Source organism: Nesoenas mayeri, assembly GCF_963082525.1.
Source record: "Nesoenas mayeri genome assembly, chromosome: 5".
NCBI lineage: Eukaryota > Metazoa > Chordata > Aves > Columbiformes > Columbidae > Nesoenas > Nesoenas mayeri.
This window is the reverse complement of record NC_137548.1, coordinates 56227244-56243485: the sequence shown is the minus strand read 5'-3', so window position 1 is coordinate 56243485 and position 16242 is coordinate 56227244. Positions and strand designations below refer to the sequence as shown.

General features: G+C 37.7%; 1 protein-coding gene across 1 annotated transcript in view; it reads left to right on the top strand.

The window, feature by feature from the left end:
- Positions 1-16242, top strand: part of INSC (INSC spindle orientation adaptor protein) — a gene marked incomplete at its 3' end in the record, with an annotated part of 99683 nt that overhangs the window by 81076 nt on the left and 2365 nt on the right. The window contains exons 9-10 of the mRNA XM_080345212.1: positions 12847-12913; positions 15626-15781. Of these exons, the coding sequence (XP_080201338.1) occupies positions 12847-12913; positions 15626-15781 (223 nt within the window). The remainder of the gene's footprint in view (positions 1-12846; positions 12914-15625; positions 15782-16242) is intronic.

Genomic DNA, 16242 nt, shown 5'->3' with positions numbered 1-16242 from the left:
TCCATCCTCGTGGTACTCACCCTTTATATATTTATAAGCATTAATAAGGTCACCCCTCAGTCTCCTCTTCTCCAAACTAAAGAGATTCAGCTGCCTTAGCCTTTCTTCATAAGGGAGATGCTCCACTCTCTTAATCATTTTTATTGCCCTACACTGAACCCTATCCAGCGGTTCCCTGTCCTTCTTGAAGTGAGGGGCCCAGAACTGGACACAATATTCCAGATGTGGTCTCACCAGGGCGGAGTAGAGGGGAAGGAGGATCTCTCTCGATCTACTAACCACCCCCCTTGTAATACACCCCAGGATGCCATTGGCCTTCCTGGCCACAAGGGCACAGTGCTGCCTCATGGTCATCCTGTTGTCCACCAGGATCCCCAGGTCCCTTTCCTGCTCTCACTGCTCTCTAATATGTAATTTCCCAGCCTATACTGGAACCTGGGGTTGTTCCTGCCCAGAAGCAGGACTCTACACTTTCCCTTGTTAAATTTCATTAGGTTATTCCCCACCCAACTCTCCAGCCTGTCCATGTCTCGCTGGATGGCAGCACAGCCTTCTGGAGTGTCAGTCACTCCTCCCAGCTTAGTGTCATCAGCAAACTTGCTGATAGTGCACTCAATTCCCTCGTCCAAATTGTTAATGAATATATTGAATAATACTGGCCCCAGTACTGACCCCTGAGCCACTCCACTAGATACTGGTCTCCAACTAGACTCCACACCATTGACTACCACTCTCTGGCTCCTCTCCTTAAGCCAGTTTGCAACCCACCTCACTACTCTGTTGTCTAGACCACACCTCCTCAACTTAGCTGTGAGGATGCTGTGGGAGACTGTGTCAAATCTAAGTTGCTTTCATATCTTCTGTTCTTGGTTCTTTTCAATATATGGCTCTTTCTTTATCTGCTTCTGTTCCTTTTTATTATGAGAATTATGAAATATGACAGCTTTTAATGTGTGTTGGTTTTTTTTTTTTTTAAAAAAAAAGCACAAAGTTCCATATTTCTAAGATAGCAGAATTCTTTTCATCATGAAAATGGCCAGACAGTGCCACAGAAGCCCAGAGAGGCTGTGAAACCTCCATTTCTGGAGGTATTCAGAACTTGACTGGACAGAGCTTTGAGGCAAATAAGCTATATATGGAAACTGCAGCCTAATATACAATTGTCAGTTCAAAGATGAATTAGCTCTAAAAGCTGAATAAGGATCTGATCCTCAGCCCATTGACGTCGGTGGGGTTTGGATCAAGTCCTAACTGCATAGTAGATGGTTTGCAAGTTTTATGGTTTTATGTGTACTCTTGCATTTCCACTTCTTTTTTCACCTTTTTTTTTTTTTTTTTTTTTTTTTTTCAGTAAAGAGACAGAAAATTAAAGGGCTGTGCTAATGCAGAGATGAAGTCAGAGGGAATTCTTTAGTTCCTCACAGTTATCTCCATGCAATGGGGTGCTGCAGAGGCACTGTTTGTTTGGCATCACAGTGATTAGTTTCACCTCAGCAGAGTAATTATTATGAGGCTTGGGGGTTTCACTAACTGTTACTAGTCTGCTGTGTTAACCTACTTCTCTTTATGAGACATCGTGAATATAACTAAAAGTCCTTAATTCAGGCCTCACAAGCCAATGCCCTTCCCACCTCTGAAGTTGTGGAAAGATGATTTACGGTAGACTTGGGATCTGCATTGCTACAGAAAACTCTGTACCCTTCAGCAGGGGCCAGGCCATGGAAATCAAGGCACAGGGGACCTTAGAAACTGATTATTGGTGTTCTAGAGAGTTTACTAGGGCTTCTTTTGTTTATATTAAGAGCACTCAGTTTTCCAGGTCAGGAGTCCTTATGAAAAGATGGAGTTAAGCCATAATTACTATATTTCACTTTGGGCGAAATCAAGGATGTGAGCTGTGGTGTTTGACATGGCTGTGTACTATTGTTACATATGTACAATTCTTCATGTTCTTTTTTTATTGCTGCTATACACTCCCATAGTTTTGATTTTCTTATTTATTTATGCCCTCATCTTAATTCTGCTGTCAGCTGTGAGTTTGCCATTTGCTCTATGGGTAGCATCGCAAGCCCCTTCTTTGTCTGAAGAAGGCAGACATTTAAAGAAATATGTATGACTTGATCAGGTAACAGACTAGTTCCAGGCACTTTGCAGCTTGCAGGACATCTCATTAGCTATAGAAACAGAGAACTAAGTGGCTTCCTTCCAACTGAGGATATTTCATCCCAAATAAACCCTTACATTCCTTCTTTGAATGAAAAACTTGATCAGAAAGATGTGATGTGTTTCTGTGGTATGCTGCAGTAAGTTTCTGAGCTGACTCCTTGTTATTTCTGCAGCAATGGGGACTATGAAATCCTGCCTTGTTTTTCTGTTACTGAGCACCTGATGCTCATGTGGAATCTGAGTGCTGCTCATCTTGGCTTAAGAGCTGTCAGTGTTGCTAATCAAGCAGTTTTTGTAATGCAGCAGCCTTAAGAGAACTCATTCTTTGAATTCCTGAACAAACATGTGTTTGAGTAGATTGCTTGCTTTTCAAAAAGGTAGTTATTTCAGTGTTATATTGGGGTGAGGGGGAGGATGTCTGCCAATTATGACAGTTTTATGGAATATTTTGCTTTTTAGTTTGCTCTGTGCCTAGTTGTTGCAATGAGGAAAACACAGAGAGAAAAACAATGATACAATACTGTATTTTATAATGGTATTCTAAATTGCCATTTTGACTTTTGATATACATACTTCAGTTCCTTTTAGGGATATGATATCATTACTAACTTTTCCCATTATATGTATTATTATGTCCCAGCCAGTAGACATTTGCCAAAGGATATGTAGATTAAAGTAACTTTAGGTTTGGGAATTTTTTGATTCAAGGTTTTATTTTGGAATACATTTCCATGAACTAATGACCATTCTGAATGATCAAGTTGTCACGGCCAGTAAAGCAGATGAATTAGAAGTAAGCGATACTACATATTGATACAATTAAATAAAGCAAGAATAAGATTCATAACAAATACAAGAAAATATGGTCTAATTATCATTAAATGTTATAAAAGAGCTCCTCAAACTTAAATGCCCTGTTTTTCATACAGAGCTTTAACTTAAGTGACATAGTTATCCTATAGAAAATTACCCAGTATTTCTAAATACATTCCTACTTTACAATGACTGCTGATTTAAGAAAATTGTAATTTGTTAAAATAGATTGACGCATGCTCACTGTAAGCCAAAAAGGAGAGAAAGATGGCTGATATGCAATAAAGGAACAGTGAGATTTGTTTCCATTTATGCCATTTTATCTTCAAGTCACAGTATGTCCTTCTATTCAACCTTTCTAAGGACAGCTAGCACTGATTAATTATCACCTTCCATGATTAATATTCTGCCCAGGAGCTGGATGTTGGATGTACTATGTGTTGCCTGCAGAAAGTACTTTTCTGCTCAAACACCTCTAAAAGTATTTTTTTTTAATTTCTGAAAAGCTTTTGTGAGCAAATGATAACAAATTTTTCCTGCCTTCACTATCTGAAAACCAATCTCCTTCCTCTTTCATTTCCCAGGCAATGGTCGATTAGGTCAGGTGAGAAATCTAGAACTGAGTGATGGATGTAATGATGAACAAGATAATAATTGTCTGTTTGATGGAAGCATGTATTGTTTCTGCAAGCAGCAGTATTACATTGAGAATGCTTAGTCTTATAACAAAATACTTTTTATAAAAGTCACCAGATCAATAAATAATTTTCAGATACCTTAGCCTCTAGTTTTACGTCAAAATATCTATGAATGTGCCATGTTCTTTTTCTTGATGCAGATACTTATTTTTTGGATAGCAAGTTTTTTACCTCCAAGGAGCATCAAAATATCCTTTCAGAAGGGTTCATGCCTGAATTCAGCTGTGTAATTCGTACAGTCAGATGTCTTAATGGAGTTTAAGCACTGTCAGAAGGAGAGTTTAGTCAAAACCCTTGTGATTCAGAGCCTTCTTTACTTTAACCATCATCTTAGGCTCTACATAGAAAAATATGAAATATGTATGTTTGCGCACAGTATGTTTATGTATAAAAAAATTTTTCTCTCTGCATTCCCACTTGTCTCTTCAGTGTTGTTAGTATTCTCACCTTACCTGTGAAGTTGTGGAGGTACAGTCTAACAGCTTCTGATCTTCTGTTATTCAGGCAAAGAATTAATGTGCAGTGAACACATCAATTTTAAAGTGGTTACATCTAGATCCAAAATCAGTGAATTATGTTTCAAAAAAAGTTTGAGGTGAAGAAAGTCTTAAGTTGGAAGGACAAAATGGAAATGGTTGTTGCTTTTTTCCAGCTAAATTCTTTCCTGTTTTCTTGGTATTTGGGAGATGGTGCAGACTCTGAAGCTACAAGACATTGTGTCTTATTTAATATTTGAAAACCCTTAATACTATTCTTCTAGGTTACCGATCCTTTTGTCTGCCCTTCCTCTTTCTTCCCCCCACCCAGCCCGGGCATTTGCTTCTTTATTTTGTTGGCGTTCCCCTCCTTTTTTGTCTTACATGGGAACTGTAGGGTCAAAAGGAGAGCAGAGACAGATGTTACTTTAATATAATTTTTTTTATTATTAGATTTTGCCTAGCATGCAATGAAAGACTTTGAGAACAGTGTTTTTAATGATAAGAATATTAACAGGTCTTTTAGACTTTTGAAAATCCCTGCCTGGATTGTAGTACTACTTCTTAATCTGAGTTTCTTGAATACTGGGGAATTTATTACTCCTTGCCAATTGCTTTTTGTTTCTGCTTGTGGTAATGAGGACTGTGGGATTCCTGACTCCATTTGTTAAATTGACATCCAAATTTTCCTGTGTGCATGGAACCCAGTGTAGGCTAACAAGAACACAGAGCCTGAAATAGAATTTGAGCACCACAGCCTGTGTTAGGTGTCTTTCTTCCTTACATCTGACAAGAATTAGTAAACAAAATCATTGCTGGTTAGGTGGAGGGCAGTTGATGAAGAGTCCTCATTTGTGCCTTTTTAAAGTTCTCTTCTTGGAGAATGGACGGAAGGGGGAACTCTCTCGCCCAGTTGGATCAGAAGAGGAATAATCCTTCCACTGCTGAGCCATTGCCAGAGAAGAAATTCATGTGGTACCCTGGGACTAGATCCCCTATGCCCAGCAACTACTGACAGTGTTAGGAGCAGAGCTTGATGGGCTGCCTCTGCCAGGTCTAACTTCAGTGGACCTAAGCTTCCTCTCCCTTTTTCAAAAATTGTTTTCAACATCAGCTGCAAATAGTATTTAACAGTCTCAAATGGTTCAACTGCATGCTCACACATCCTTTCAACATACTTTTTTTAGATTTATGTAGTATGGATGAAAATGCAATGAAGTCTTTACATAAAGTCAACTAGGTCATAAAAGGTCATCTGTACAGTTTTCTTGCACAGATCTCCGTCAATATCCAGCTCTGACATTCATATGATGAGCAGATGAGTGGTCAGAATTGCCTTCCCTCTCAGTGTTCTGACTGTGAACTGTGGTTGGTAAACTATAGGCTAAAACTGTGTGATCCTTTCCAGCATTGACTAGATCACATTGAGAAAACACATTTTCAACTAATATAGCTAGAAAGAGAGGTGATAAATTGCATAATTAATTTATTTTAAAAACCTTAAGAAATTAAACAAGACTACCAGTAACAGACACAAAAATGAAAATTAGGCCAAAGTTACATGACTGTATCTGAACTTTAACCATGGCATTATATCACTGGTATCTTAATTAGTCATGACTGTATCTGAACTTTAACCATGGCATTATATCATTGGTATCTTAATTAGTTTGCTGTATAAGACTGTAATCACTTCCCTGATGTTCTTCCTTTAACTGGTTATCTCTGTCTTTCTATTTATATTTGAACAATATAAAAATATAAGTAACAGTATCACCTGGCATTATGTGGTCAATGTAATGGATTGTTATATTTCAGCAGTCCAACACTGACTCTCTCTCTTAAACATCGAACCATTTTGAGAGAGAATTCCTCCTTAGTTATAATTCTGCCATTCACATTTATATTTGATACAGGATAAGATAATGTGCTCCAACTCACAAAGCAAGAGGTTCAGTTGGAAATGTAAAATCTCAGCTCAGTTGAGGAGCTTTGCTATTTTTGCTAGCTAAGCGTGGTGAGGTTTTTTTATTCCTGGGATCAATTCCTAATATTGCTGCTGCTGCTCTGATTTTGAAGAAGCAATTTAACTTCTCTGCATTTTGTTTAATCATCCGTAAAGTTGGGCAGACATTACACTTAGTGTAAAGTCTCTCTAGAGGAAACATGCGATGTCAGCACAATTCATCGCAGTTTTTGTTTTCTGCCCCTGCCTGCCAGGTTAACAGTACAATCGGGCTGATGCTGGGCTGTTTACTGCAAAAGCTATAAACAAGAGACTTTGCAAGCTGTACCAATAATGAAGTTGTAAGTCAGAGATGGTTCTGTATACATTTCTCTGCATTTGTCACCTTTTTATCTTCAGTCCGTCAGGAAATGAGATGGCAGATTTTGAACAGCCTATGAATTTTGCCACTGATATATATTTTTTTCTTCCGAACCAGAATCACTGCCTAGGTGAAGGCTGTGATTTCAGTCTTGATTCTGAGCAGGTGGGCTCATAAACAGTGTTTCTACAGATTACAGTTTCTTATTTCTTCTTCCTCCTCAAGTAGAAAATCATTAACTCCCAGGATAGGCACCAGAAATTACTTCCTGATCACTCTGCTGGAGTTAGTGGCAGTCGAGCTAGTTTTCTGCACTTTCTGCCTCTCCTAAAAGGGGAGTAATTAAGTTTCCCTCCACATACTCAAACTTTGATTCCAATTAGACTAGTTAGACAAAGAAAGTTGTTTCCTACAACAGTGCATTAACTTATGTCAAATAGTGTTCTGCTCTAGGAGACCAGATGTCTTAGGCATCTTCAGTTGATTGAGTCAGTTTCAAAATCTAAGAAGCTTTCTAATATCACGAAGGATGTCTGAGGCATGATCAGTTTTTTCCTCCAGATTTTCAAGTGAAGGACAGAAAACTGGCTGCAGAAGTGAAGGAGGAGACACTCTAGCTCCCTCACTATCTTAGAGTCATACAACCTGGTTTACAGGACATGCCCGTTCACCATGTGACCCATGCGGAATGCATTTCCTATGCAGTTCTTTAAAACAAAAAATGTGACAATCTGGTTATTCTGCCTACTCCCTAGCTAGATTAGTCTGCAATATGAAGTAAACAAAACTATAGCAAACACATCCTTCATTCCAAAAGGTAAGTCTCTGTTACTCTGCCTCAGCATACTGACATTATAGTTCCCTGACTCATTCTCAGAACAGACCTAGACTTTGCAAGCAGATCCTGTTTCTAACTGCTAGTATCATTATAAGGCAATATTTGCCTCTTCCAATCAGGTGACAGAAGGGCCTATTGATGTACTTATCTAGGTATATTTATTTCTCTGTTTTCAGGAAGGAACCTGAATTTCCAGCCACAAAAATGATTATCAGAAGCAATGGGAATTTTCTATTTTAAGCAGTATAATGTCTCAGAGCAAGTTTCTAGAGATTTCTTAGCAAAGTTTTTTTTTTCTCCCAATAAATAGTACGCTGAAAGGTTTTTCTATCTAGAATTGATGTGACTCTGAGATTCTGTGACCCCTACTGTGTGTATTCTTTTGCTATGTCCCTGTGGATTGATCTTGAATTGTGAAGTTCAGATCTTCTAAATTTACATTCAGAAACAAAGACTCCATTTTGCTTCTGATTAGTTGTCAGATGTCCCTTTGTTTCTGAAGATGGGTGTCTGGAATTTTGCAAGCACACTCTGATTTATCCTCATGTCATTTATGTGAATGAATTACAAAATACTCATAACATGTAGAAAAATTAATTTTACTTAGCGATTAATCAACCTTAAAGGAGTAATTAACTAAGAGAATTAGCATTCTACATTGATCTACTTTGCCACTCAATTAGATTACTTGCTAATTATCATTTGAGCAAGTGTCTTTCTATTTGTGTTGGGACTGTCAATAAAAGCTTACTGAAAAGCGTGCATTTACTATCAATAAAGGTATATTAGCATCACTTTGTCCACCTCTGTAGACACCTCCCCTTCCCCCAAGAGAGGTATGTGGCCCTCAAATGTGGAAGATATTGCTCCTTTAACAGGCAAAAACATGTGCTTTCATCTTCCAAATCCTATTACATCTTCCTTCCTGAGTAGCTGTTTTCACAATAATGAGAAACACTTCTAGATCATCTTAAATGTCCTGTTAAGGGAAAGTTATCAAAGCAACCTTCTGTTTCTTCTGTGCTCTTTAGCGTTAAATCTCTTCATTACCTAAAGCATTTGAGATTTCTACTCTCAGTGTATGTATCTTAGTTTATAACAAAGCATTTTCATCTACTTTTCACTTTTGCAACAAATGTTCAGTACCTTTGTGAGCTGGTTAATGAACATTAGTCACCATTAGTTGTTTAGAAGGAAAAGTGATATTATAGTTTTAGTGACTAAATTATTTTAGCAAGAGAATTTCCAGCCTGCCTGTTGTTCTTCAAGAGGTTTTGAACAAAACTGTCTTAAAGGTTCTTAATTAGCCATTGTTTCTCAAATTTTAATCATTCTTGACAACTGAAATCCCTATAGTTCAGTGCAAAGCAGACCACAGAACTGAAAAGTAAGGTTCATCATTCATAAATTCAATATATGTGAAAGGCTGGGTGAGTGGAAGGAAACTATGTGGAACTAAAAACAATTTTAAAAATTGTAAAAATATATTTAGTTTACTAGAGTAGCCATCAAGATCAACACTGTCAATTTTATAATAAAGGATGATATTGTCACTACAGAGAGGTATCTGCATTTAATATCTCTTTAGCTATCTTGCTTATAGAAATAGAGATTTTTAGTTACATTTTCGATTAGATTACAGGACAACTACGAGACTAGCCACATGAGGCAGTACTAACATTCTAAAAGTATGAAATATCCCTATTATTTTAAGTTTAATTAGGGAAATTTTCCATGGGTCTAAAGGAGAGACCCCTACTCCCCAAATATTCATGCATACTTTGTTCATCAACAAATCATTTAAAGGTGAACTTTCAAAGCTTCTTGATTTGGGGTATGTTTTTTTTAAGCTCTGAAGTTTAACTCCTTAGTCTCTTAGTCTTGTGAAAAATCTTGCTAGTCCACTGGAACTAGCTGCGTGTTAATATTTTGATAAGTTGGTACCTCTTCAAAAGGTGCTAAAACTTGAGCTGGTCTGAGAATTCTCTTCCTGGCATTTTGTGTTTCACTGTTCCTCACTACTACATGGTTTAGGTGTGTAGTGCATAGCACATATTAATAGGTAGGTGGTGGACACAGGGATAAATCCCAGAGGCCTGTTCCTCTGGTTGTTTTTAGTAGTGTAAATAATATGACACTGACCTGAATAGATCTGCTTTCATCTAGTGGCAAACAAATACACTAGTTCATTACTCATTGATCAAGTCTATTTTTCTGTGGCATTCATTACTTGCAGTGGTTTTAGGGCTGCACATTCCCACAGAGAAAGCTGCAGCCACCAGGTTTATCACAGTCCTGCTTCAGAGAAGCACACACACTTTTTGATGGGTATGGATAACAGAGACCAGATTGTGGACTAGCTTGGGTGAGTTTCTTGGAGAGCTCTGATAGAATACAGACAAGGGAAATGCACAGATCAAGATCCATCTCAAGAGCAGATCTGCCCAGCAGGCATCCAAGTGCTGAGGCAGGAAATTACGCTGGATGAGGTCAGTTCTTGCAGCATGTGGTTTCTTAGGCAGTGCACTATTATATAATCCTGCATTAGGTTTTGCAAGGTTAGGTTAGAGTGTGAGATCAGATGATTCAATAAAAACTTCCACATATGATGAAGCAACTTCCCTCATCCCCCACCGCCCTGGAAACATCTCTGTCAGTATTTCCTTAGTAGCACATTTGCAAATCCCACTTATCAAGATATCCCTAAGGTATGGAATTTGTGGGTGGCTTCAGTGCAGACTTTCTGCATGGTGTGATAGCACTGGCAGATGATCAGAGCACATGAGTCCTGTCTTCAGGATATCTTCTTTTTTATGCTTCGAACTGAGTACAAATTTGTTGCATGGCTTAGGGATCCAGAAAAACTGCAAGAATCATAAATTGTCTCAGGAACCAGTCCTTTACAATCTTGGAGTGCAACGTTTTACAAGAAATGTCTTGAACTTTTAATGAAAACTGATACTAAGTATTACAGTTCAAGTGTAGAGATTCCATGTTAAATATTTTCAAGTCTTTCTGTTCTTTCAAATTTATTTCAATTCTGAAGGAGGTTTTGGTGCCTATTGTTTTTCCAGTAATTTTCGTCTATTTTCCTGGAGGAAATGGCACTTAGGCAGTCATGTTTATGTATACGTGTTTGTGCACTGCATGTTACATCTGAACTTCGCAGTTATTTTTGAGAGACTCCCTAAGGCTTTATGAAATTTGAATCTAGATAATGGGAAAAAAGAGGCTAAGATAAAGACTGCAGCATGAGCTTATGTATCATTAGACAAAAAAAAATCTACAGTGGGAGAAATGTCACTGGAAAAATTCTGTTTATGGTTTTTGATCATCTCTAAATCCAAAAGAAACGGGATTTCATTATACCAGTGCTCATAGAAGTGTTGCTTATCGAAGTAAATTGAGCCTACATTTAAGTTTGTGTTTTCCTCTAGAGGTTTCATCTTTAGTTTTAAACTTCCTTGAACTTTGGTCTGTATTACAGAGGAAGTTTTCGTGTAAGCTGCATGTATACTGAATTTTAAAATAGGCAAGTATTGGAGAAATATAACATTTAAAGTCAACTCTTTATACAGCGTGACTATTATGGGTTTATATTATGCTGTTTCATGTTACATTGTTTACATCACAGGAAAATGTGATCTTTTTGGGGAAAGAAAAATTTGTCTGTGAGGAGTGAACTAAGCTATAGTTCACCTAGCTTCCAAGTGCTACTAAGATATTAGAGATGATATAGGTAGAACTTGATGGTTATTGATGATAAGGGTCTTTTATAAACACCTCTGGAGAAGGTTCCATATAAGCTCATTAGGTTAGTTCATAAATACATTTGAAAATATAGAGGGCCACATAATTAACGCATAGGAAGTATAGATACAACCTCAAATAATTTTTGGTGTCAAAAGAAACACACAAAATATTTTTATGTATGAAAATACTTATTAGACAAAATAACTTGAAGCACTGGAATAACTGGCACGTATTCAAATGGTGGTTAATTGAATTCTTCATCTGTGGCTTAGAGAGCCACATGGGGTACAGATTCTGCATAGAGGAAGCAATTTTCATTAACAGGATATAATTTAGAATGAGAAAACACATACACTCTGCCTGAAACACAGTTAATAATTACTATGGAATAAATACATAGACATATACTGAGTTACCATATTTCTACCTGTCACTCTTTAGAGTTTCAGCAACTCATTTGCATCCTAAGTAAGTGTATTTATTCAGAGAGATGACACTGTAACACTACCTTCAAAAGTGGAAGACCTTTATGTCACAGCATTGAAAATGAGTCATCCTTGCTACTAACATGGCAAAGTGAGATCAGAATGGTGATTTGATCTCATGCCTACTTACATCTGAGAAGTTTGCTTGTTTGTGAACTGACTCTGTACTGTTAAAAGGCTGATAAAGAGTTCTCAAATTGATCATTATTTTTGAGACTAATTGTTTTTTTCTCAACTAGAATAGAGAAAATTTAAACCTCTTAAGAAAGAATATTATTTCTATTTTGTATTCTAATGACCTGTAACATTTATTATTTGGTCTCTTACATATGCTCTTAGTATTGAGATCTGTTTGCATGCAGGAAGCAGTTACTTGAAGGATAAAGGAAAAAACAATTGCAGGATGTATGAAAGAAAGTATATGACAGCAGTGAAGGGAATAGCTGATTGAAAGCCAGCAGCTCCATGTGATCCAGTTTCTGCCAGCATCTTGCAGCACCACTTTAAGCAAGCTGAGTTACACCTAATCTTGAGAACTGTTAGTGTTATTTTGGATAAGAAATTTGTAAATCATGATCTCAAAATGTGCTTCTCTTGGAAAAAAAATCTAATATTGGCTTTAGGTCAGAGAATGTATAAACGGATTTTTAAATCCAGAAAATTTTGGGACAGTCATTTGACACATACATAACTTATGGCTTCAATAAAACTGAAAAGTATTCCTTAAATACTACCTTGAACCAAGGCTCAAAACTTAAAATCTGTTGTCAGGATTTCTCAGTGTTTCAGCTGAACCATGAAGCTGAAACATAGCAATAACTTAGTGCTGCTGAACATATGCTATGTGCTGATTCTTAACCTTCACTGTGAGCTCTGCCTGAGCTGGAATGTGACTACAGGGTTGGATCCTGAGGGTGGGCAGCTCCTGGCTGAATTCTTTGTAGGACTCCAGGGGTTTTTTTGGTAGGTTGGTTTCCATAAATGTTTATCTTCCTCTTTCTATCAATTTGACCACTGAACAAATCTGCTGCATAGGATTTGCATGAGTATAGGAAGGTGAGAAAAAGAGGTTTTACTTTCCTTGTTTGGATTTCAGTTAGCAGCCATATGTAAGATAAAGACCACTGAGAAATCACAAAGGTGGGAATTGACTGTTCAACTACAAGAATGCTTTTTAATTTTATAGGATTAGCCATATTTCTGCCATACTAATTTTAAAAACCTCAGTGCTATTTAATATTACTGAACTGTAGGGCTATACTTCACATTTCTTTCTCTTTTTAATAACAGGTGGTAACAATATTGGCAAACATGTCTGTCTTGGACCAGTGTGCTTCAGAAATCATTCAAGGAAATGGTACGTCTTTTAGCTGAATTATATTCTGTATTTGTTTGTGAAGAATGTGGATAGATGGCAAAGTAGTGGTTACAAGGTCAAGGAGAAAGTCTTCACTAATAATATTTCATTTTACGTCCTGTCTCTGCTGGATATTGCACACTGCTGCAGGGTGCAAAATGAGTCCTTGGGATGGTTCTATGTAACTGAAATAAATTACCACTGTTTTAGAAAACTTAACACATATGACCATATTGCCAATGTTCTATGTTTGTGACTTACTCATAGATACAAGGCAAGGCCATACAAAGTGTTACAACAACCTATGTATAAGGTGGCAATGCTTACACCTTGGAAGACATCATATGATACTGAGCCATGCAAAATTGCATTTTATGTCACCTTTTTTCACTGCTGTTCAGAAGTAATATAAATTTTGAAGCATTATGTTTTTATGACTCTACAGCAGTTTCCATTTTTTTTTCTACACTTCTTTAAATATCATATGATGAGAAATTCATTATGTTGAAAAAACCCTACGTGTTACAGGCCCACCAGAAGTCTGAGAAGTTAGGTTGATTGTGGATAAGGATACAGGAAGACATAACTGCTAGAAAACTCATGGCCAAGCAATATAGTAAGACAGCTGCTTTTTTTTTTTTAAATTACAGTGAAGCTTCACATGTATTTCTTTTTCTGTCCTAGGAATAGAATATCCCTTCCATACTTTTTAAATTGAGGTTCGGATAGGAATAGTTTGAGTTTGGATCCATTTGAATTTCAGACATGGCTGGTTGTAGGTGGGAGAAGGGGTTTCGGAAAACATCTACATAGAAACATGTCTTCACATAGAACTGGCCATTTCCTATGTAATATTTTATTTAGATGGTCCTTCCATTTCAGTGGAAAATTGAGCTCTGTACACACAATTAGGACTGTGATCAATGTGTGCACAAAGGTATTGTGCATTTTATGTCCTTGCTAAAGTGGATAGGTGTTGCACTTTGAGACCAAATGATAAGGCAGAGGTTGAATGGATCTGGATACTGAAGCAATTTAAGCAGAGATACACGCAGTTTTACAGATTAGTTGACTTCTGTGTCCTGTGCAGAAGACAATGCAGTGAGGGGGAAGAACAAAGCAGGTTAGCAGGGTGGTTTCTCATACAATCTCCTTGTTGAATGGAAGGGATGGAACAGTCCCAAACAGAGGTTGGTCAGGTCCACATGGTGCTCCTGCCATGCTCCTGGTGCAAGCTCCTTGTGTTCCTGAAGGTTGGAGAGGTGGTCAGTGCAGACGCATAGGGTTTTCCTACACAGAGGCTTTTCTGGAAGCTCTTGGTAAGGCCCTGGTGTTTCCCAGAACCCTAGATGTCTGTAATTACAGGACTGGGTAGAGAATACTCTTGTCAGTGATTTGTCTATTTGTCCTGTGCTGTTGTTTTCTGATTTGCTCTTATTAGAACTCACAATCCAGATATTCCCTGGAAGTTTTGCATTCCTTTATGATTAACAGATTGTTTATGTAGTTTGGCTCTCTATTTTCTTAAGGACACCAAAACCTGTTTTGTTGTTTGGGACTTCTACTACAGCAGAAACTTGATTAATGAAATTATACTAATATCTACATGAACAAGGCCTAACTCATGCTAGATACTACAGTAGGTGGAGATGTACATTGTGTGTCAAGCACAATGTGATGAAGTAAAGTTTGTGTATGCACTCCGTAGTGGAAGTTCACACATAAGCATGTGCCCCCAGGCTTTTGAGAAGGGTTGATGCTCATCTTGTGTATAAAGGCTCTTTGTGTCTGCCTAATGTTGTAATAAACAGATGCTGGCCAGAAGCCAGATTCACAAACTGAGAAGGGTGTTTGAATCCTGGAGAGTTTAGATAAGTATTCTTCTCAACTTTGACTTATTTTGTATGTTGACTGCTTATTATCTAGCTGCATGATTCTGGTGCTAATTCTCTTAATTATTTATGCAAATGTTCTAACAGTTAAAATCCTCTGATGCTACCTGAAGTAATCTGAATCCCTAATAGCATATGGAGTCTAATAGCAGATAATTGTCCTTACATTAAAAATAATCTGGAAAACAGAAATCAGTACAGTCTCACATGTTTTCATGCTGCTACAATAAGAATTTCTACCCCTGCAGGCAACAGTAAGTTAACAAAACCATTTTGACACAGATGACATTGTATTTTCTGAAGAGTTAATCAGACAGCAAACTTCAAGAGGTGGAATTTCATAATTTCCTTCATTAAAGGATTCTCCATTCTGAAATACCCTTAAACAGTTTGAGATGGAACTTCCAAAGGCTTCCTAAAAACATATAAACTGGAAAAAAAAAGTTTTACTTTCCTTTAATTCAAAGCAAAACTTCATGTAGAGACCTGCAATATGTCACTACAGATTTTTTGGTTAGTGATTACTCTCAGGTTATTTTAGAAGCAAATAAAGAATTGCATTTAGTTTGACCAAAATAAATTTGTGAAATCTAAAATACCAACTTGTAAAGAAGTCTGAAATTCTGTAGCTTCCTAGTGAAGGCAAACTTATGTACAGATCAGATGTAGCTGACTGCTGATGGCCAAATTGCAGTTCATGTTTATGCATTCTTCATGCCCTATTTGGGCAGTGATTGGTCTGTATTTACCTAGCTTGCTTTTTCCTTTACTTTTTTGGACTGAGTTTCAGAGGATAACAATGGCTTTTACCTCCTCTTAGGTGTTCAGCTTTTAATGGAAATGCTCTTTGAAAGATCATCTTCAGGAAATCCAGCTGAAGTTGCTGCTTGTGAGCGAGTCCAACAGAAATCTGCAGTTACACTGGCCCGGCTCAGCCGAGATCCTGAAGTGGCAGATGCAGCCGTAAAACTCAGCTGTAAGGATGTATCACTAGCTTATCAGCAGGCTGAAAAAGAGGGGAGGAACTGCCAGTCATGGAGAAGCTCTTTTTAATATTTAGCCTCACTTGGTACAGTTTATGGAATAGATTCCCTGTACAGTCTGTCCACAGAGGTGACTGGGGAGGTTGTGCTAAATGAAGCTCTGGCTCGTTTCCCAGAGGAACCTGAAGTGCAGCATCCGCTCAACACATAGCTGTGGCAGACTGTGTCAACTGACAGTGCTGCCTCCTCCATCCTTTCATTTAAACCCTCATGCAGCATCTGTCAGTGGACAGAAAACTTGGACCCCTGCAGATGTGATGAATCTAAAAGGAAGCAACCTGTTATTTTGGACAGAGTTTTTTAAGGGTGTGTGGGAGGAGTGATAGAGAAGAAACAGAGGTCACAATTTCCACACTGAAACAGCAATAGCGGGTAAAAACTATGCATTTATTTG